Source organism: Nerophis lumbriciformis, linkage group LG04, assembly GCF_033978685.3.
Source record: "Nerophis lumbriciformis linkage group LG04, RoL_Nlum_v2.1, whole genome shotgun sequence".
In the NCBI taxonomy this organism is placed as follows: Eukaryota; Metazoa; Chordata; class Actinopteri; order Syngnathiformes; family Syngnathidae; genus Nerophis; species Nerophis lumbriciformis.
Window position 1 is genome coordinate 41,084,106 of NC_084551.2, and position 21,628 is coordinate 41,105,733.

The 21,628-nt window shown below is 40.0% G+C and overlaps 2 protein-coding genes across 4 annotated transcripts in view; both read right to left on the reverse strand.

Annotated features, from left to right (window-relative positions):
- Positions 1-21,628, reverse strand: part of ptpn3 (protein tyrosine phosphatase non-receptor type 3) — a 92,239-nt gene that overhangs the window by 69,446 nt on the left and 1,165 nt on the right. For 2 of the 3 annotated variants that reach the window (XM_061955151.1, XM_061955144.1), the window contains exons 3-5: positions 4,483-4,617; positions 4,301-4,343; positions 4,064-4,145 (exon numbers count right to left, since the gene is read on the reverse strand). In XM_061955151.1, the coding sequence (XP_061811135.1) occupies positions 4,064-4,145; positions 4,301-4,343; positions 4,483-4,617 (260 nt within the window). Of the gene's footprint in view, positions 1-4,063; positions 4,146-4,300; positions 4,344-4,482; positions 4,618-21,628 lie in introns of those variants that run through there. The other variant, XM_061955157.1, reaches the window with a different exon arrangement.
- LOC133602097 (E3 SUMO-protein ligase ZBED1-like) lies at positions 15,020-21,623 on the reverse strand. The gene is made up of 2 exons (XM_061955227.2): positions 17,376-21,623; positions 15,020-16,877 (listed from the first exon to the last, which is right to left on the reverse strand). The coding sequence occupies exons 1-2, from the start codon at positions 17,711-17,713 to the stop codon at positions 15,572-15,574; spliced, it is 1,644 nt and encodes a 547-aa protein (XP_061811211.1). The 5' UTR covers positions 17,714-21,623; the 3' UTR covers positions 15,020-15,571.

Here is a 21,628-nt window from a genome sequence, read left to right on the forward strand (position 1 = left end):
CACACAGAAAGATCCCGAGGCCGGTATTGAACTCAGGACTACTCAGGACCTTCGTATTGTGAGGCACATGCACTAACCCCTGTCTCACCGTGCTGCCCTCATTAAAAAAAAATAAAATAAAATAAAATAAAAAAATAGGAAATTAAAAAAAAAATCAAAGGAATAAAAATAAATAAAAAAACTCCACATAATATTAAGGTCAATTATGAATGAAAAGGAGCAGAAAGAAGTTAAAAATGTATAATATCTGCCCCTTATTTTCACAAATACAACAATTGACTATTAATGTTGGCGACTACAAAGCCATATTTTAATTTTACAACAATTAAACCAATAATGAAGAAATAATTGTACTCAATCATATCTTTTGTGGTGAAGTCCTATTGTCATTTGCACTTTATTATATTGACAGTTTATTTATGAAACATACATTATTATTATTTATGCTGCCTGGGTTCCTTCCGGGTACTCCGGCTTGCTCCCACCTCCAAAGACATGCACCTGGTGATAGGTTGATTGGCTACACTAAATTGGCCCTAGTTAGTGTGTGAATGTGGTCTATCAGTGTTGGGCCCTGCGATGAAGTGGCGACTTGTCCAGGGTGTATGCCGCCTTCTGCCCGAATGCAACTAGGATAGGCTCCAGCCACCCCCGCAACGCCGGGAGGGACAAGCGGTAGAAAACGGATGGATGGATAAATGATTAATTTAGTTAGAATGTATTTATTTTAGAGCTGTATTTGTAGGTTTGTTTTTTGTATTAGTTTTTATGACTCCCCTCTTTTGCAGTATATTTGAGTATTATATATTTTTGTAATCAGCCTGACCTAAGCCTTGATAATAATCTTTGTGATAAACACATGGTTTCATATAATTTGATAAGGTTTACCCTGTTTAACTGTAAATAGGTTAAATATGATTAAAATCCAAAGTAACATTACTTATTCAGTGTTAATATATGAGTGTGACGCGGGACTCTCAGTAGTGGAAGAGTTGGGTCCCAATGTCAAAAAAGGTTAAGAATCCCAGCTCTAATGTGTACTCCTGGCCGCTACACACAAACAGTTGCTGATACTATCGTCTCTCTAGAATCTAGTTAATACTAGAATAATACTAGAATGGTCTAATATACTTGTTAATTTCTTGTCAATAGCTGGTTACGTTCTGCTGCAATGCTGTTCCATCTACACTTTTTAAAGTTTACTAAGCACCTATTTCTTGGTGTTGTTTCATGCTATCTTAGCGGCTAGCTTAGCGACTAGTGTGTGTGCTAATGGCTTGCTCTTTCTGTAACATATCATAGCCTTATCCTCCAGTCACCCAGTGATAATGATACGTGAAAGTGACATAAAGGGGCTGTTTGCAACATTTACACAGATGCCTAGAGGGCGCTAACTTTCCAATGTATTTTAAGCGTTATATCCTGCCTTCTTACGGCTTATAGGGCGCAATGATGTAATTACGTACACACGTAACACGTGCATGCTTGAGGTGTTGTTAGCTAATGATAGCGATGTGGCTCGCTAGCGTTAGCTGTCATTAAATGTATATTCTATGATAACAACAACATGACTGCAAATTGTTTGTTGCTTTTCTTTGACTGCTTTTGTATGTGCACGCACTCCTAAGCGTACATGTTGACGAGATAGGGTGAGCGACTGCCGTAAACACCAATAATTTTATTTAGGCAGGCAAAAAATGTTATTACATAAACTTAGTCATTGTGAAAAATATAGACAGTTTTAAAACAAATGTGCTCTGTAAACCACTAATGGTAACATAAGCTAGTCAATGGTGTTCTTGATATATTTCTTGCTTTGAAAAATGTTACGATAAGCAAATTGCAAACAGCCCTTTAACATCAGAGGTGGGTGGAGTAGCCAGAAATTGTACTCAAGTAAGAGTACTGTTACTTTAGAGATTTATTACTCAAGTAAAAGTAAGGAGTAGTCACCCAAATATTTACTTGAGTAAAAAGTATGTTGTGAAAAAACTACTCAAGTACTGAGTAACTGATGAGTAACCTGTTCGTTTAATGATGACGGCAACAAATAATGCACAAAAACATAAAAATAGCAATGAGCAAATTCAGAGCCAGGAATATCTCTTAAGCAACTAAAACTATAATATATATTAAATAATAATACATTAAATTAAAAAAATTAAGGCAAATTAAGCCACAATAACTTAACAGCACCATAGGCTCAGTAGGCATTGATTGATTGATTGATTGAAAGTTGTATTAGTATATTCCGTACAATTGACCACTAAATGGTAACACCCCAATAAGTTTTTCAACGTTAATCAATTACTTAATAAATGACCAAGTCGAGGTGATCTACCTCATATATACATATACACATATCATATATATATATATATATATATATATATATATATATATATATATATATATATATATATATATATATATACATACATATACATACAGTGTATATATATATATATATATATATATATATATATATATATATATACACACATTTATATATACAGTATATAATTTATATTTATTTATTTAGCCGTTTTTGTTTACATGTTAAAGGTGTTTTAATGAATATACATGCATGTTTAACATATAGATTCCTTTCTTTCATGAAGACAAGAGTATAAGTTGGTGTATTACCTGATTCTGATGACTTGCATTGATTGGAATCAGACAGTAGTGCTGATAACGTCCACTTTTTCAAATAGGAGAAAAAAAGTTCCTCCTTTCTGTCTAATACCACATGAAAGTGGTTGGTTTTTGGCATCTTATTTGTCCAGCTTACATATTCATTTTTATACACCTTACAAGAAATACATTGGCGGCAAACTCCGTAGCTTGCTAGCTTGTTTGCGCTGGCTTTAGGAGACTCTTATTTTGTTAGCGCAGGCGCGATGTTGCGGCACTTTTATTGTGAAGACAGGAACTGTGCGGTCAGTCTTTAGGCTTTTGACAGGAAGTACGGTGGAAATAAAAGTGTCTTTTTTCCTTCACACTTTTGATTGATTGATTGAAACTTGTATTAGTAGATTGCACAGTACAGTACATATTCCGTACAATTGACCACTAAATGGTAACACCCGAATAAGTTTTTCAACTTGTTTAAGTGACTGTGACAGTCATGTGACCGCCTGGCTCTGTTTGATTGGTCCAATGTCACCAGTGACTGCATCTGATTGGTGAAACGGAGTCAAACGTCACCAGTGACTGCATCTGATTGGTGAAACGGAGTCAAACGTCACCAGTGACTGCATCTAAATGGAGAAACGCAGGCATGCGATAGATCCCAAAACAAACAAAGCGTGCATTAACAGATCGATAAAAATCAGTAGCGAGTAGCGAGCGCAACGTAGATAAATGGAGCGGAGTAAAAGTAGTGTTTCTTCTCTATAAATATACTCAAGTAAAAGTAAAAGTATGTTGCACTAAAACTACTCTGAGAAGTACAATTTATCCCAAAAGTTACTCAAGTAGATGTAACGGAGTAAATGTAGCGCGTTACTACCCACCTCTGTTTAAGATAGACGTGATTTGCTGCAATGGAGGTGATTATAATTGGGAAATAGCCTCCACTGCATAAGGAACAGTTAGTTGGTTGCCACCTGTCAGCCAGGGGACCAAAAATTAACAGTGTCAGCCAGAGAGAATCGCCGTTTGTGATCAGCATTGAAAGGCATTAATCAGCATTAGTTGATTTTTCACGAAAATTGTCCGATACTGATGGAACCAATTGATTGGCGCATTTGTAATTGTATCACTAAAAAGTAATTAATTAGAGTACCTGTTACTAGGAAAAAGTAATACCCTTATTACCAGCTCCACCAAATTACGTAACAATCCATGAAAGTGGGACCAACTTTTTTCATTGAGTGAATTATTGTGGTACTTGTTCGAGACGGCTGAAATACGAACAGGACCAGGCCTAAGGCACTACCAAATTTTGGTGGGTTTTAATGTCTCAAGTTGAGGCCATAAAAATGTGACTAAGCACATACAACAATAATCAACATTGCAGTTTCAATAGGGGCTAATTAAGCAAAAGTAATAGAGTCGGTACCTTGTCTGTTCATGCTGCAGAGAGTTGGGGTCGGAAATGAAGAAACGCACTCTGAAGTTCAGGTAAATGGGATATGCAAGCCCTGCAGTTAAATGTCACTTCGTCAATGTTGCCTTCAATCTACAGCCACATCAATAATCAATGATGTACATATTAATTTTTTTCTTTTGATGTAAAGATTTGAAAATAATGGGAGTCATTCTAAACAAAAACAATGAATTTTGTGGAGACAGCTACCTTTTATCTGCTTCTTCAAGGGTTTCTCAGGCTCCAGCCATCTCTGAGAGAAAGAAAGAAACTCATAATTGCTTACATTGGGTTAAAAAAAAAAACATTTATGTAAGCGTGCCCTGTGGTTATAGGCAATGAAAATGTGTGATACGTTACAGTGGCTGGCTTAATGTGTAAGAGATGCTCACAGGCGAGTGTGTGCTGGCTGTGATTGAGGGGACAACTGTGCTGGACTCTCTGAACTGTAGACTAAAGAGCTGCTTCTCTTGCAAGTCCAGGTGGTTGCACACTTGGTCCAACAGAACCACGCCTTCATCCTGCTTCTGAAACACGCACACAACAAATGAGGTGAGGCGCAGCCAACACTACTGACCGCAGTATTTACAATTACCAGGGTTCATTTTGTTTGCGTATTATTTTATGACATTGTGATGAATCTGGACCAGGTGTGTCGAAAGTGTGGCTAGGGGGCTATTGTCAGGCCGGAGCTGAATTTATTTTGGTCCTAAGCATGTAGTAAAAATGTAATTAATTAATTGTTAATGAGATGTATTGCTAAATATTACACTAATATGTATAAAGGTCAGATGTGGATGTTTTGTTCAGACAGCTTAGCATATATGTATTGACCTACATTGGATTGATTTAAACATTTTTAATGCACAAAATGAATTTTTATGCAAAAATATATATCCATTAGGGGTGTAACAGTACGTGTATTTGTATTGAACCGTTTTGGTACGGGGGTTTCGGTTCGGTTCGGGGGTGTATCGAACGAGTAAAGCTAAAGTCTTAACAGGCTGCTCCGCTCCTTTCTGCCTGTCTCTGTCAGTACACAGCACCCAGCATTGTCCCACCCACACAATCTTACACACAGAGTGGTAACAGCCAATCAGCAATGCGTATTCAGAGCGCATGGAGTCAGAGCGCCAGCGTCGTCATGAGCAGTTAGGTGTTTAGCAGGTAGGCATAATGCAGCGGGCTCTCCCCAAATTTTAATAAACACCTCCCAGTCAACTACTAGTAACATCACAATGAGCCCGTTGACGTTCTACAAACTTAAATGGCAGCTCAGCTCGCTCGCAGTCCTGGCTTGAGGTGAAGGCTAATTAGCTTTTAGCGTAACATTACCTCATTTTGAGGTGTTTGTGTGTGTGTGTGTGTGTGTGTGTGTGTGTGTGTGTGTGTGTGTGTGTGTGTGTGTGTGTGTGTGTGTGTGTGTGTGTGTGTGCGTTGACTTGAAACTGTTTAATGTTGCACTTTTTATATGTACCGGTAGAAGAAAAGTTTTGTGATTTTATTTAATCTGAGCAACAACTTGAAGCAGTTTAATGTTGATTAACATGGGCAGAATTATTATAGTGTTCCCAATGTTAAAAGGATAAAGCCATTGTTTACAAATTTGGTAAATAAATAAACAAAACATTTATATTTTGTTGTTTTCTTACTGTACCGAAAATGAACCGAACCATGACCTCTAAACCGAGGTACGTACCGAACCGAAATTTTTGTGTACCGTTACACCCCTAATGTCCATCCATCCATTTCCTACCGCTTGTCCCTTTTGGGGTCGCGGGGGGTGCAGGAGCCTATCTCAGCTGCACCCAATATATACAATATATATATAATGTAATATTCATTTTCTGTATGTTAAAAACACTGTATATTTGCTAATTAAATTTAGGATAATCAAATCAATATCACCTTCAACTTTCGTATTGGCCCAAATACTAGACTTCCCAAGAAAAAAGTCTGAAAAAGACAAGACTTCTTAAATTTGGAGTTTAGACATTTTTACATGTAAACCTGAAAACAGCCCTTCTCAAAGTCACCAATGACCTCCTCCTCTCCTCATACTCCGGCCACCTCAGTATTCTTCTCCTCCTCCTTGACCTCACAGCAGCTTTTGACACCATCAGCCACACCATCCTCCTTTCCCGCCTGGAATTATCCCTCAACATCACCGGCTCTGCTCTCTCCTGGTTAAGGTCATATCTTACTAACAGACAACAATACATCAGTATAAACAACTGCACCTCCTCCACTGCCCCTCTGTCACAAGGTGTCCCCCAGGGTTCGTTGCTTGGTCCACTTCTCTTCATCCTGTACATGCTCCCCCTCGGTAACAACATCCGCCGCCATCACCTCCAATTCCACTGCTACGCAGATGATGTCCAGCTATACATCTCCACAAAATCCATCTCCTCCATAACTCTCTCCACCCTGACCGACTGCCTCACTGAAATCAAATCATGGATGCACTCCAATTTTTTCAAACTCAACTGTGAAAAATCTGACATGCTCATCATCGGCCCCAAATCCCTCACCAAAACTGCTCACAACTTCCACCTCTCTGTCGACAACTCCACTCTGTCCCCATCCATTCACATCCGCAACCTCTGAGTCATTCTGGACAATAACCTCTGTTTTCAACACCATGTCAACCACATTACAAGAACTGCTTTATTCCACCTCAAAAATATTGCCCGTCTCCGTCCATCACTCTCCTTCTCTGCCGTTGAAACCCTGATCCATGCCTTCATCACCTCCAGACTTGACTACTGTAACAGCATCCTCTACGGCTCATCTTGCAAAATTCTCAATAAACTACAATACATTCAAAACTCTGGCGCCCGCCTGCTCACCCACACCCGCTCCCGTGTGCACATCACCCCAGTCCTCCAGAAACTCCAATGGCTCCCCGTTCCTCATCGGATCCACTTTAAAATCCTCCTCCTCACCCACAAAGCCCTCCATAACCAGCCCCCCTGCTCCCTCATCAACCTGCTTCCCCGCCATACCCCTTCACGCAGCCTCCGCTCCTCTGATGCCAACCTCCTCTCCCCACCACTCAGGACCAAACTCCTGACCTGTGGTGACAGAGCCTTCTCCATCGCTGCTCCCACCCTCTGGAACACTCTTCCCAAACCCATCCGTGACTGCCCAGACCTTCCAACCTTCAAAAGCCTTCTCAAAACACACCTCTTCAGATCTGCTTTTAACCTGTGATTAGTGTCCTGTGTCTTGTAATGTCCTGTCTTGTAATTTGTCCTGTAGTATTATGTATTTTACAATGTACTGCTTTTATATTTCCTGTATTTTATATTATTACTTTGAACTGTTTCATATTTATTTATTTTTTTTATCCTGTAAAGAGTCTTTGAGTGCCCTGAAAAGCGCTATACTAAATAAAATGTATTATTATTATTATTATTATTATTATTATTAAACCAACTGGTGGTGCCAAACCACTTCTCCCCAAGCATGGCAGAGCTTTTTGTAACATCACTCACACAGAGAGTTATAATGGCAATCTTAGGTTTATGATGAAGCAGAGTCATCAAACAACTGTTGAGTAACTGTTGAGCAGTTGTTTGATGACAGTAGGGCTGGACGAATATGGCGAAAATAACAATCACGATTATTTTGATTGATATTGTAATCACGATTAATTTGAAAACATGAATATTTATTGTACCACCAAAACTCAAGTTTAAATATAGTTTACAAAAAACCTGGATATAAATTAGTGACGAATAAACTACAAGTAAAATAATAGCAATAACAATTCATTTAAATAATCTCAATACAAAAGATCATTTTTTTCCAATTTGTTTTTAATTTGTTTTTTTCCAGTTTGTTTTTAATTCAGTTTTTTACCTTTTACACTTTTACCACCATGTGCTTTTTTAGTCAAATAACATTTAATAAGTGCTTTGAGCACATTATGCTTGTGTACGGTACTTTTTGAAACCTTTATTTTGTAGGTGCAGTAAGACCGGATGTGGCGCATTGTGCTATTAATGTGAAAGGGGGGGAAGTGTGCTGTGCTGCTGTTCTGAGCTGGACGAGTGAAGAGGCGACTTGAGGCTGAATAAAAAGGAGCAAGCCTCTTAAGTTGCGACCACAGATTAATGTAACATCGATGATGTCGTTACAACTACACACGGAGATGAGATGTGTTGTGGGTGTATGGATGCTCTTATATATTACTCAGCATCAAGGGTTGGAATTGGGGGTTAAATCACTAACAATTATTCCCGTGCATGGCCACCACTGCTGCTCACAGCTCTCCTCACGTTCCAGGGGGTAGAACAAGGGGATGGGTCAAACGCAGAGAGTAATTTCACCACACCTAGTGTGTGTGTGACTATCAGTGGTACTTTAACTTTTTATTTTTTTTATAAGCTTTAGCTTCGTCGTATAGCCGCTGTTTTAGGTGGCCGTCTTGACATTGTTGAGTTCAGGACGGCCGGCGTTTGAGTATGTCTGGGATAAATGTGCGCTACTGGACATATTATTTTCCCAAATAAATATTTATTCTCCTCACAATGACAAAATTTCACTTATATTTATGTCAATTTCCCTGATATTATTTTGTGTTTATCAGCGGATTCCATTTTATTGGCCAATAAAATGCTGCTGTCCGCGGTTACGTGAACCCATACATATATATGCACACACACACACACGTATGTATGCATGTATGTATGTATGTATGTATACACATGTATGTATGTATGTATACATGTATGTATGTATATATATATATATATATACACACATATATATGTATGTATGTATATACTGTATATACATGTATGTATGTATATATACACACACACACACACACACACATACGTGTGTGTGTGTGTGTGTGTATATATACACTGCTCAAAAAAATTAAAGGAACACTTTGAAAACACATCAGATTTCAATGGTGAAAAAAAAAATGTCGGATATCTATACTGATATGGACAGTTTAATGTCTCAGGAACAAAAGGATGCCACATGTTTTGATGGAAATAAAAGTGTTCAGCCTGCACAGGGCTCAGTATATAGACACCCCAAAAATCAAAGTGAAAAAATGATGTGGCAGGCTCGTTCGTTTTGCCTAAATTCAATTTCTGCAACTCAAAATTATTTTCAATATCTTGTGTGGTCCCCACGTGCTTGTATGCATGCTTGACAACGTCGCGGCATGCTCCTAATGAGACGACGGATGGTGTCTTGTTGGATGTCCTCCCAGATCTGTCTAAGGGCTCCTGTAAAGTCTGAGGAGCAACCTGGCGGCGTCTCATGGACCGAAACATAATGTCCCAGAGGTGTTGTATCAGGTTTAGATCAGGTGATCGTGAGGGTCATTCAATTGTGTCAATTCCTTCATCCTCCAGATACTGTCTGCATACTCTTGCCACATGAGGCCGGGCATTGTCGTGGACCAGGAGGAACCCAGGACCTACTGCACCAGCGTAGGGTCTGACCATGGGTGCAAGGATTTCATCCCGATACCTAATGGCAGTCAGACTGCCGTTCTCTAGCCTGTAGAGGTCTGTTCGTCCCTCCATGGAAATGTCTCCCCAAACCATCACTGACCCACCACCGAACGGGTCATGCTGAATGATGTTGCAGGCAGCATAGCGCTCTCCTTGGCTTCTCCAGACCCTTTCACGTCTATCACAGGTGCTCAGGGTAAACCTGCTCTCATCTGTGAAAAGCACAGGGCGCCAGTGGCGGACTTGCCAGTTCTGGTGTCCTATGGCAAATGCCAATCGAGCTCCATGGTTCTGAGCAGTGAGCACAGGGCACACTACAGGACGTCGTGCCCTAAGGCAGTGGTTCTCAAACTTTTTTGTCATCCCCCACTTTGGACAAGGGGGAGTTTTCAAGCCCCACCTGCCCCCATCGCTCCAACAGAGCGCTAATGCCAAGCTTTAACATTTTCAAATTTATTGAACATCAAGTTGTATACATTCAAACTCAATAACATAAAATAACATCAAGTTCAATGATAAATAAAATAACTGTGCAGCTGTGGTACAACTTGCATCAAGTTCAATAATAAATAAAATAACTTCCATCAAGTTCAATAATAAATAAAACAAAAGTGTTATAACTTGCATCAAGTTCAATAATAAATCAAAAAAAGTGTTATAACTTGCATCACGTTCAATAATAAATCAAAAAAAGTGTTATAACTTGAATCAAGTTCAATAATAAATCAAATAAGTGTTATAACTTGCATCAAGTTCAATAATAAATCAAAAAAAGTGTTATAACTTGCATCACGTTCAATAATAAATCAAAAAAAGTGTTATAACTTGAATCAAGTTCAATAATAAATCAAATAAGTGTTATAACTTGCATCAAGTTCAATAATAAATCAAAAAAAGTGTTATAACTTGCATCAAGTTCAATAATAAATCAAAAAAAGTGTTATAACTTGCATCACGTTCAATAATAAATCAAAAAAGTGTTATAACTTGCATCAAGTTCAATAATAAATCAAATAAAAGTGTTATAACTTGCATCAAGTTCAATAATAAATCAAATAAAAGTGTTATAACTTGCATCAAGTTCAATAATAAATCAAAAAAAGTGTTATAACTTGCATCAAGTTCAATAATAAATCAAATAACTTGCATCAAGTTCAATAATAAATACAATAAAAGTGCCACTTTGCAATCTTTAAAAAAAAAAAGGAGGAGCTATGCATTTGGCAAGACAGGGCAAGTGACAGCACTTTTCCCCGGGAGAGCCACCTTGCTTCACTGTGAAACAGCACGGCTGTATGATCAGCTCCTATTTCCTCACACAGTGCAGAGAACAGTCGCACTTTCAGTGGTCGTGTTTTGATCAAATTTACCGCGCTCACAACATCTGTTAAAACCTCATTGAGTTCGGGGCTGAGCTGCCTTGATGCAAGTGCTTCCCGGTGAATGACACAGTGTGTGCCCGTCACATTTTTGTTTCTCTGCAGGCGCTGGCTCTGGCTCGACGACCTTTGAGGTGCGAGTCACAAATGTATATATTTGTGTAATTGTGGTCCACACATTAGCCTGCTACCAATCCGCGCGAAAGTTTGTTCCGCTTAGCCCCGCCCCCATTTGTTACTGTTGCTATGTCTGTCAAACTTTCGCTCGTACCGAGAAATATAAAGCCTACAGTAAAAATAAGTACCGGTAATTTCCATTTATTTATATAGCGGATTTCACAGACAGAATCACAAAGTGATTTACAGTGTGTATAGAAAATGAAAGCATAGTAAAAAAAATAATCTAAGAATATAATGATAAAAAAAAAAATTTAAAGTGAAATTTCCTCCCGTTCCTCGCGCCCCACCTGTCATGTCTCTATTCCCCACCAGTGGGGCGCGCCCCACACTTTGAGAAACGCTGCCCTAAGGCCACCCTCGTGAAGTCTGTTTCTGACTGTTTGGGCAGAGACATTCACACCAGTAGCCTGCTGGAGGTCATTCTGTAGGGCTCGGGCAGTGCTCAACCTGTTCCTCCTTGCACAAAGCTGGAGATATCGGTCCTGCTGATGGGATGAGGACCGTCTACGGCCCTGTCCAGCTCTCCTAGAGTAACTGCCTGTCTCCTGGAATCTCCTCCATGCTCTGGAGATTGTACTGGGAGACATCAAATCTTCTTGCAACAGCACGCATGGATGTGCCATCCTGGAGGAGTAGGACAATCTGCGCAACTTCAGGAGGGTTAAGAAATCGCCTCCTGCTCCCAGTCGTGATAATGACTCTAGCTAAAGCCAACAGTTGTGGAAAAACAGTTAAAAAAGATCAAGAGGGAGGAACTTGAAATGGCCTCCACCTGCAAAACCAGTCCTGTTTTGGGGGCCATCTCGTTGTTGCCCCTCTAGTGCACCTGTTGTTAATTCCATCAACACCAATGCAGCTGAAACTGATTAACAACCCCCTCTGCCACTAAAAAACTGTTCCTTTAATTTTCCTGAGCAGTGTATATATACATACATACATATATATGTGTGTATATATATATATATATATATATATATATATATATATATATATACATACATACATACATACATGTATATATAAACATACATACATACACACACACACACACACACACACACACACACACACACACACACACACACACACACACACACACACACACACACATACATATATATATATATATATATAGTCAATTAGTGCGCGAGATATACATATATATATATATATATATATATATATATGTATATCTCGCGCACTAATTGACTATATATATATATATATATATATATATATATATATATATATATATATATATATATATATACACACATATATACATATATATATATATATATATATATATACATACAGTACATACATACATACATACATACATACATATACATATATATATATATACACATCCATCCATCTTCTTCTGCTTATCCGAGGTCGGGTCGCGGGGGCAGCAGCCTAAGCAGGGAAGCCCAGATTTCCCTCTCCCCAACCACTTGGTCCAGCTCCACCCGGGGGATCCCGAGGCGTTCCTAGGCCAGCCGGGAGAGATAGTCTTCCCAACGTGTCCTGGGTCTTCCCCGTGGCCTCCTACCGGTCGGACGTGCCCGAAACACCTTCCTAGGGAGGCGTTCGGGTGTCATCCTGACCAGATGACCGAACCACCTCATCTGGCTCCTCTCGATGTGGAGGAGCAGCGGCTTTACTTTGAACTCCTCCCGGAAGACAGAGCTTCTCACCCTATCTCTAAGGGATACCCCCGCCACCCGGAGGTGGAAACTCATTTCGGCCGCTTGTACCTGTGATCTTGTCCTTTCGGTCATGACCCAAAGCTCATGACCATAGGTGAGGATGGGAATGTAGATCAACCGGTAAATTGAGAGCTTTGCCTTCCGGCTCAGCTCCTTCTTCACCACAACGGATCGATACAGCGTCCGCATTAATGAAGACGCCGCACCGATCCGCCTGTCGATCTCACGATCCACTCTTCCCTCACTCGTGAACAAGACTCCGAGGTACTTGAACTCCTCCACTTGGGGCAAGATCTCCTCCCCAACCCGGATATGGCACTCCACCCTTTTCCGGGCGAGAACCATGGACTCGGACTTGTAGGTACTGATTCCCATCCCAGTCGCTTCACACTCGGCTGCGAACCGATCCATTGAGAGCTAAAGATCTTGGCCAGATGAAGCCATCAGGACCACATCATCTGCAAATAGCAGATACCTAATCCTGCAGCCACCAAACCAGATACCCTCAACGCCCTGACTGCGCTTAGAAATTCTGTCTATAAAAGTTATGAACAGAATCGGTGACAAAGGGCAGCCTTGGCGGAGTCCAACCCTCACTGCAAACGGGCCCAACTTACTGCCGGCAATGCGGACCAAGCTCTGACACCGATTATACAGGGAGCGGACCGCCACAATCAGACAGTCCGTTACCCCATACTCTCTGAGCACTCCCCACAGGACTTCCCGGGGTACACGGTCGAATGCCTTCTCCAAGTCCACAAAGCACATGTAGACTGGTTGGGCAAACTCCCATGCACCCTAAAGGACCCTGCCGAGAGTATAGAGCTGGTCCACAGTTCCACGACCAGGACGAAAACTACACTGTTCCTCCTGAATCCGAGGTTCAACTATCCGGCGTAGCCTCCTCTCCAATACACCTGAATAGACCTTACTTATAATATATTATATTAGATGGATAGATAGATAGATAGATAGATGGATAGAGCACTAATTAACTGAAAGAGCACGCACTTTATTGATGGGATTTTTAGACAGTATGATTTGCCTGAGCGGCTAGGAGACACAGAGAGTAACAAGCGGTAGAAAATGGATTAGAAAGGACAGATTATAAAAAATAATAATAAAGTTAAAAAAATGAAAATTTTTTTTGTTTGTTTTTTTTGTTTTTTTAACTTGAGACTTCCTGAGGGCTGGATTTTGGACGCTGGCGGGCCGTATCCGGATCGCGGGCCATAGTTTGGGGACCCCTGTTCTAGCCTATAGCACTCGTTGGTGTATTTGAATGGGACAGAGGCAAAGACGCCAATTGTGCACACTCAGTGTAGTTATACACAACAAAGAATACAACTTGTCATATGACCATTTTAGTCATACAATATTCAACATTTAAAAAAACAACTTAATTTCAGCTAAAATAATAACACAGTAAGATTAGTGTGAATATACTTTTGATATACTCACGGAATGCAGGTTTTATTTTAGTTTTTGACAAGCACTTTAAGATTTATTTCAATTAAAACTGCGTAACAAATAAAATCTACTACCGGTATTATTATTTAATATTTATGGCGGGCGTTGTGTCATCCAGCTCTGTTCAGAGGTCCTTCAATGCACAGTAAACAAAGCTCCATCTTGTATTCCTCGGAGTATATTGAAACGATCACTCTGTTCTAAGAGAGCACAGCTTGTAGGTTGAATGTGCACAATCGAATATCTTAGTTGCTCAAACAGTAATGTCTTTATATAACTTTAAATTGGGGTACGTCGTTTCTTAATGAGGAAAGATTAATGTGTCTTGTTTTCATGTTATCGAGATGGTGCCAGTCAGCCCCTGAGTTTATCAAAGTGCAGTTATCAATCCTGGTTTTTCCATAATTTTACAACAGCTATCAATATTACAGTTCATCGTTACATCCATAACAAACACATTTTTTATGTTTGTTGTCATCTTGTGATAGCAATGTTTAGGTACTAAGAGTCGCTATCATTGAATGTGTAGCCCAGCATTAGGGCTGCAGCTAACAATTATTTTTCTATCGATTAATCTATAGATTATTTTTTTCGATTAATCGGTTAATCTATAGATTATTTTTTTCGATTAATCTATAGATTATTTTTCCTTTTACCGATTATTTTTTTTAATTTAAAATTAAGATGAAAAAAAGAAATTTAGGCCAGTTTTTTCAAAAGGCATGGCTTTTATTTCCAAAAAAAAAAAGTATGGCCACTCAGTCAACATTGAAAACATGGCAAAACATTCTGTAACACTGTAAACATTTGTGCCAATCTAAATATTCTGGAGCACTGTAAACATTAAGTATTGCTTTTAAAATGTGCAAAATAAACATCCAGTCCAACACAGTACACTATAACCAATTCTACTCATTCCAGTGAGTGACTAACAGTTGTAATGAAGAAAGGTTAGCATGTCTACATGCTCTGGGGTGAGGCTGGTTCTTTTCTTGTTTACAATATTCCCAGCAGCTGAAAATAGGCGCTCAGAAGGGGTCGATGTGGCTGGAACTGAGAGGTAAGACCGAGCCAGCATTGCCAGATTTGGAAACCTTGCCTGATGTTCTTTCCACCATTTTAATGGGTTTTCATCCTTGGAAATGGGGGATTCTCCAAAATAAGACACTAACTCGTTTCTGACCATTTCAGCATCATTACTGTCATTGTTGTCTTCCTCATTGTTGCTGAGTTCATCTGAATCTGAGCCAAGAAGTGTGTCTAGTAAAGATACAGGCCGCCTGTCAGCATCTGGTCTTTCCACTTGCATTGAGCGTGTGTCTCCTTTTCCCTTCTTTTCTCCTCCAGAACTATTGCATGCAGCTTGTATTGAACTTTTAAACACTCATCTGCAGTCAGGAATTTCAGCTTCCTGAATCGTGGGTCAAGTGCAGCTGCTAATATGCACACATTTGGTCCATCATCTTTGAATGTGGTCTCGGCTTCCCACCTGGATGTTATCTCACGTGCAGCAGTGACCTGGAAACACTTGATTGATGCATTTTCAAAAGCAGTTTGTGTAGCCTTCCGAAGCCCTTTGACCAGCAGAGGGACAGCGGAAACTGTTACATAAGATTCTCCACTCAGGTACACAGTTGCACATTCAAAAGGTTTCAGAACTTGTTCAAGTTCTTCAAGCAAGCTCCACTGGTCAGCCTTAAGATCCAGAAAATGCTTCCCTCTTTGAGTGACCTCCGGATCTGACAGAGTTGCTGTTATTGGCCACCTCTGCTCAAGCAGGCGACTAATCATGTAAAAGGAACTGTTCCATCTCACAGACACATCTTGTATGAGGCTGTGGTCTGGAGAACCCATTTGTTTTTGCTTAACCTTTAGTTTTGTACTGGATAGCTCACTTTTTCTGAAGTGCTCGACCAAACTTCTTGCTGCTCCTAAAGCTCTGCTGATGTGGTTGTCCTTTAGAGCATGGTTAACTACAAGCTGTAGAGTATGGCCAACACATCTGAGGGATGAAACACCATGTCTTTCCTCAAGAACTCTTAAAGCTGCAACAACATTTGCAGCATTGTCATGTACAATGACTTGTACTAGGTTTATGTTTATTTCAAACTTATTGACAACATCCTCAATCCAAGAGGCAATGTTTTCTGCAGTGTGCTTTTCATTGAGGGGCATTGTTGTCAAGTTAATTGAGGTAAGCTCCCACTCATCATTAACAAAGTGAATGGTGACACCAAGGTAAGCTTCAGTGGCCATACTTGTCCATGCATCAGTTGTGAGTGTCAGTTTTCCTTTCACATTTTTCAGGATTGCTTTGACTTCATTCATTTTCTTTGTGTATTTTTGCTCCATAAGCTTAGTGAAGTGGGTTCTTGATGGTAGTGTGTAGCCAGAGTGAAACCGTTTGATCATTTTTTGAAACCCTTCCCCTTCTACCATATTTAATGGCCTCATGTCTATGACCATCATTTCCAGGACACCATCAGTCAGGTCAGCGGCCACTTGGGGTGTGCATTCAGTCCCATGCCTCTTTGGAAAAAAATCCTGGACACTGCTTTGTCGTTTGCTGCAACATAAGAGACAACAATTAATTTTCATTTTAAATATACCCAAATACAGCTTACTTTAATACAAAAGGTTAATTAAACAACACACATTATCTTGTTAAATTGGTTTAATAACACAACAATGATAGTATGATTAAAGTGACGTTAATTGTTCGTTTGTACATAGTATATGTAACTGTTAATGTTGTAAAAGGTATTTGCACAACTTATTAACGTTAGCGTTAAAGATAGTATATGTAACTGTTAATGTTGTAAAAGGTATTTGCACAACTTATTAACGTTAGCGTTAAAGATAGTATATGTAACTGTTAATGTTGTAAAAGGTATTTGTACAACTTATTAACGTTAGCGTTAAAGAGGAGCGCGTCTTTGTAAACACTGAACAGGCACGCCAAACGCGCCTCTCAGAGCGAAACGGTGCTTTAGTTTATGAATTTACAACGCAGATACAAATGACACATTCATGTTTTTTTGTAATGATGACAACGTATACTCACGCGGATGATTGACTCGTTGATGGTGATGGGAAGAACGCTGTCGGATGTTTTCTTTTTAGATGCTCGTTCATAGCCGTTGTGCTGCTGTGATACGCCATTTCCGCTCGACACAGTGTGCATAAAACAACATTATTAGGCCGTTTATTAAAATACTCCCACACTTTTGACGACTTTTGGCGTGTTTTTTTCCCCTCGCTCGCATCGTTTGCTCTGCGCTCCGCCATGACAGTGGTGTGACGTAAATATGCGACGCGCCGACGCACAAAAATGACGTCGACGTATTTACGTAACCGATGACGTCGACTACGTCGACGCGTCGTTTCAGCCTTACCCAGCATAACAACATAATGACAGTGAATTGTCAGTTGCTTCTCTGAGGCTGCTTTTGTGTATGGGTGCTTGCTCCAGCCATTTTATCTGTCCCTCACGACAGTTTCAATAATTAGTTTGTATTTTTTTTGTTCAATTAGTTTTTTTAAACCACTAACACTAACATATGGTATAGGCCAGGGGTCCGCAACCCAAAATGTTGAAAGAGCCATATTGGACCAAAAATACAAAAAGAAAATCTGTCTGGAGCCGCAAAAAATTAAAAACCTTCTATAAGTGATAAAATGAAGTCGACACATGATATAAGTGTCTATATTAGTTATATTAGCCTCCTATCAAAATGACTGTGTCGCAAGCTGACAACAAATCTTTGTTGACAGAAATGTTGAAATGTAATATTTATTCTACCCATTTTTACAACATTGGAAAACATTAGTAAAACGCAGGCTTCTCAGGGGGTGAGATAACTCCTCTAAATTACTGGCTTAGAATGGCCAAATGTGTAGATGTGTGTGTGTCCAAGTTAAAGGAAATGGCGGGCTGTCTTCTTCGAATGGATTTATAACAATCTATGCAAGCTGGGTTACGTTTGCTGTGGTCTATAACAGCACACAAACCACTATCAGAACTGCAGACAATATTACATACAGATAATGTCATGAGAAATACAGATATAAATTAAATACACAGAGGAAATTTAATGAGCTCAAATATACCTACAAGTGAGGCATAACGATGCAATACGTACATAAAGCTAGCCCAAATAGCATGTTCGCATCGATTAGCTTGCAGTCATGCACTGACCAAATATGCTTGATAAGCACTCCACACAAGTCAATAACATCAACTAAGTTCACCTTTGTACATTCACACACAGCATAAAAAGATCGGTGGACATAATGAGACAAAGAATGAGTGGCATAAAATATGTCATTCTCTGGCATCGTTGAAGAAAGTTATACATGTAAACAAACTACGGTGAGTTCAAGGACCGCCGAAATTAGTAGGACAAAACGGTGCTCGCCAAAAACTCTCATCAGAGAATCATGTTTAATATAAACAGTGGGATTACTAACAATTAGGGAGGTTTGTGTCATGTTGTCCTCCTACAGAAACCCTATTAAAACAAAAATATATATTTTTCCCCCATCTTTTTCTATTTTCATACATTATTGAAAAAGCTCCAGGGAGCCACTAGGGCAGCGCTAAAGAGCCACATGCAGCTCTAGAGCCGCAGGTTGCAGACCCCCGGTATAGGCGTTGGTGGTGTTTTTAAATATTTTGGTTGAAACAAATATCATTTTGAGCAAGTGGCATGACACAGCTGCTTGAAACGCATCGCACTGTATTGCATTTTTAATAATCAACTAGAGATGCTACACAGCTGCTGCTTGAGAGGGCAACAATTTGGTTGCGTTGCAGCATGTGTGCACGCTTATGTCTCAATAGCCGGCAGGCTTTGTTTCACGTGATGTGCTGGCGATGCAAATAAAAAAAGGACTACCAAGCGCTAGGGCTGGGCGATATGTCGAGTTTGTAAGATATATCGATACATTTTTAAACAAGATATGAATTAAGAGAATATCGTAATATCGATATAATTTATTTCACGTTAAAATGACCAAACACCGCTTATTTGTTGTGTTCCTTGTTGTCCCCCGCTTAACACTCCCTCTCAAAACTCCATGAGCTACTAAACCCCTCCCCTTCCTCCTTCCAAGACGTGCTTGCACGTATGGGAACGTTCATGATTGGTTGACTGGTTAAGATTAGGGCAAATCATTAGGGACAGGCTAATCAGAGACAAGATAGGGCGAGTCATCGAACCAGGAAGGGAAATCACAACAGACACGCGCATCCCAAATGATGACGAGAGTGTTGGAGAAGAGAAGAGGGAATATTCAAGCGGGCGATTTATATATTAAAAAAATTAGTGTAAGATGGAAGAGGGATTCTCTTCTTTAGATTTTTCTTTTAGCGATGTAGACAACATCCAGGAAACCCACAATGCATCCACTTGGCCACATTTGGACAAATGTATGCGTCTGGATAAAACATTCATTTCAGTTGTTTACCATGTAAGCCCAAACCAAAACTGTTCTCGAGTTGCCAAGCCGGGCCAATTTCGCACGAGAAATGCTGCCAAAAATGTATGCCGAAGTGAGGAAGATCATAGCCGCACAATTAAGTAAAGTCACTTACTTGGCGCTGACCAGAACCATACATGTGTGACAGTCCATTACATCAACAACTGGGAATTAAAAAGTGCCTGCCTGCAAATCTATTTTTTTATCTGAGTTTGATACATTTTGTATTAATTGTACAGATATGTTATTTATTTTACGTAGAAATAAACATTTTCTATTTTATTTATGTTATGTAATTCTGTACTACTTAAACAGTTTATTTTCTGTGCTGTTAATACTAGAGATGTCCGATAATGGCTTTTTTGCCGTTATCCGATATTCCGATATTGTCTAACTCTTAATTACCGATTCTGATATCAACCGATACCGATATATAGTCGTGGAATTAACACATTAGTATGCCTAATTTTGTTGTGACGCCCCGCTGGATGCATTAAACAATGTAACAAGGTTTTCCAAAATAAATCAACTCAAGTTATGGAAAAAAATGCCAACATGGCACTGCCATATTTATTATTGAAGTCACAAAGTGCATTATTTTTTTTAACATGCCTCAAAACAGCAGCTTGGAATTTGCGACATGCTCTCCCTGAGAGAGCATGAGGAGGTTGAGGTGGGCGGGGTTGGGGGGGCGGGGTTGAGGTAGGGGGGGGGGGGGGGGGTGTATATTGTAGCGTCCCGGAAGAGTTAGTTCTGCAAGGGGTTCTGGGTATTTGTTCTGTTGTGTTTATGCTGTGTTACGGTGCGGATGTTCTCCCGAAATGTGTTTGTCATTCTTATTTGGTGTGGGTTCACAGTGTGGCGCATATTTGTAAAGTTGTTTATACGACCACCCTCAGTGTGACCTGTATGGCTGTTGACCAAGTATGATTTGCATTCACTTGTGTGTGTGAAAAGCCGTAGATACTATGTGACTGGGCCGGCACGCAAAGGCAGTGCCTTTAAGGTTTATTGGCGCTCTGTACTTTTCCCTACGTCCGTGTACACAGCGGCGTTTTAAAAAGTCATAAATGTTACTTTTTGAAACCGATACCGATAATTTCCGATATTATATTTTAAAGCATTTATCGGCATCTCTAGTTAATACCCATCTTGGGTTAATAAAAGTGCCACTGACTGTTTAGAGTACAGTTGTCATTCACTTCAATTTCAGTGAATCTCGCTCAAAAATGAATATCTTTATATGCATACTTTCACCGGAAAACATCCATCCATTTCCTACAGCTTATTCCCTTCGGGGTCGCGGGGGGCGCTGGAGCCTATCTCAGCTACAATCGGGCGGTACACCCTGGACGAGTCGCCACCTCATCGCAGGGCCAACACAGACAGACAGACAACATTCACACTCACATTCACACACTAGGGCCAATTTTAGTGTTGACAATCAACCTATCCCCAGGTGCATGTATTTGGAGGTGGGAGGAAGCCGGAGTACCCGGAGGGAACCCACGCAGTCACGTATCGAGATATATATCAAATATCGAGTTTAAGTGAAAATATATCGAGATATACTTTTTCGTCCATATCGCCCAGGTCCTACCAAGCGTGACAACTGCATGAGATTAACTTGTCCTTGACATCAAGGTCACTGATGAACAGGAAATGTGGATCAATGTGGACGAAGAATAGTGCTCGGACACAACGATCATTAGCAAAGCGCGGTGACAGATAGCAGGAACATATGATCTCCTCATACACCCCGGCAGGAAACGCTATGTCTGTGTGTATGTGTGTGTGTGTGTGTGTGTGTGTGTGTGTGTGTGTGTGTGTGTGTGT

Coding starts and splice junctions, on each gene's coding strand:
- LOC133602097 (XM_061955227.2), bottom strand. CDS start 17,713: ATGCTGGGTAAGGCTGAAACGACGCGTCGACGTAGTCGACGTCATCGG. Junction 16,878..17,375: donor TCAACGAGTCAATCATCCGC/GTGAGTATACGT, acceptor CTTATGTTGCAG/CAAACGACAAAGCAGTGTCC.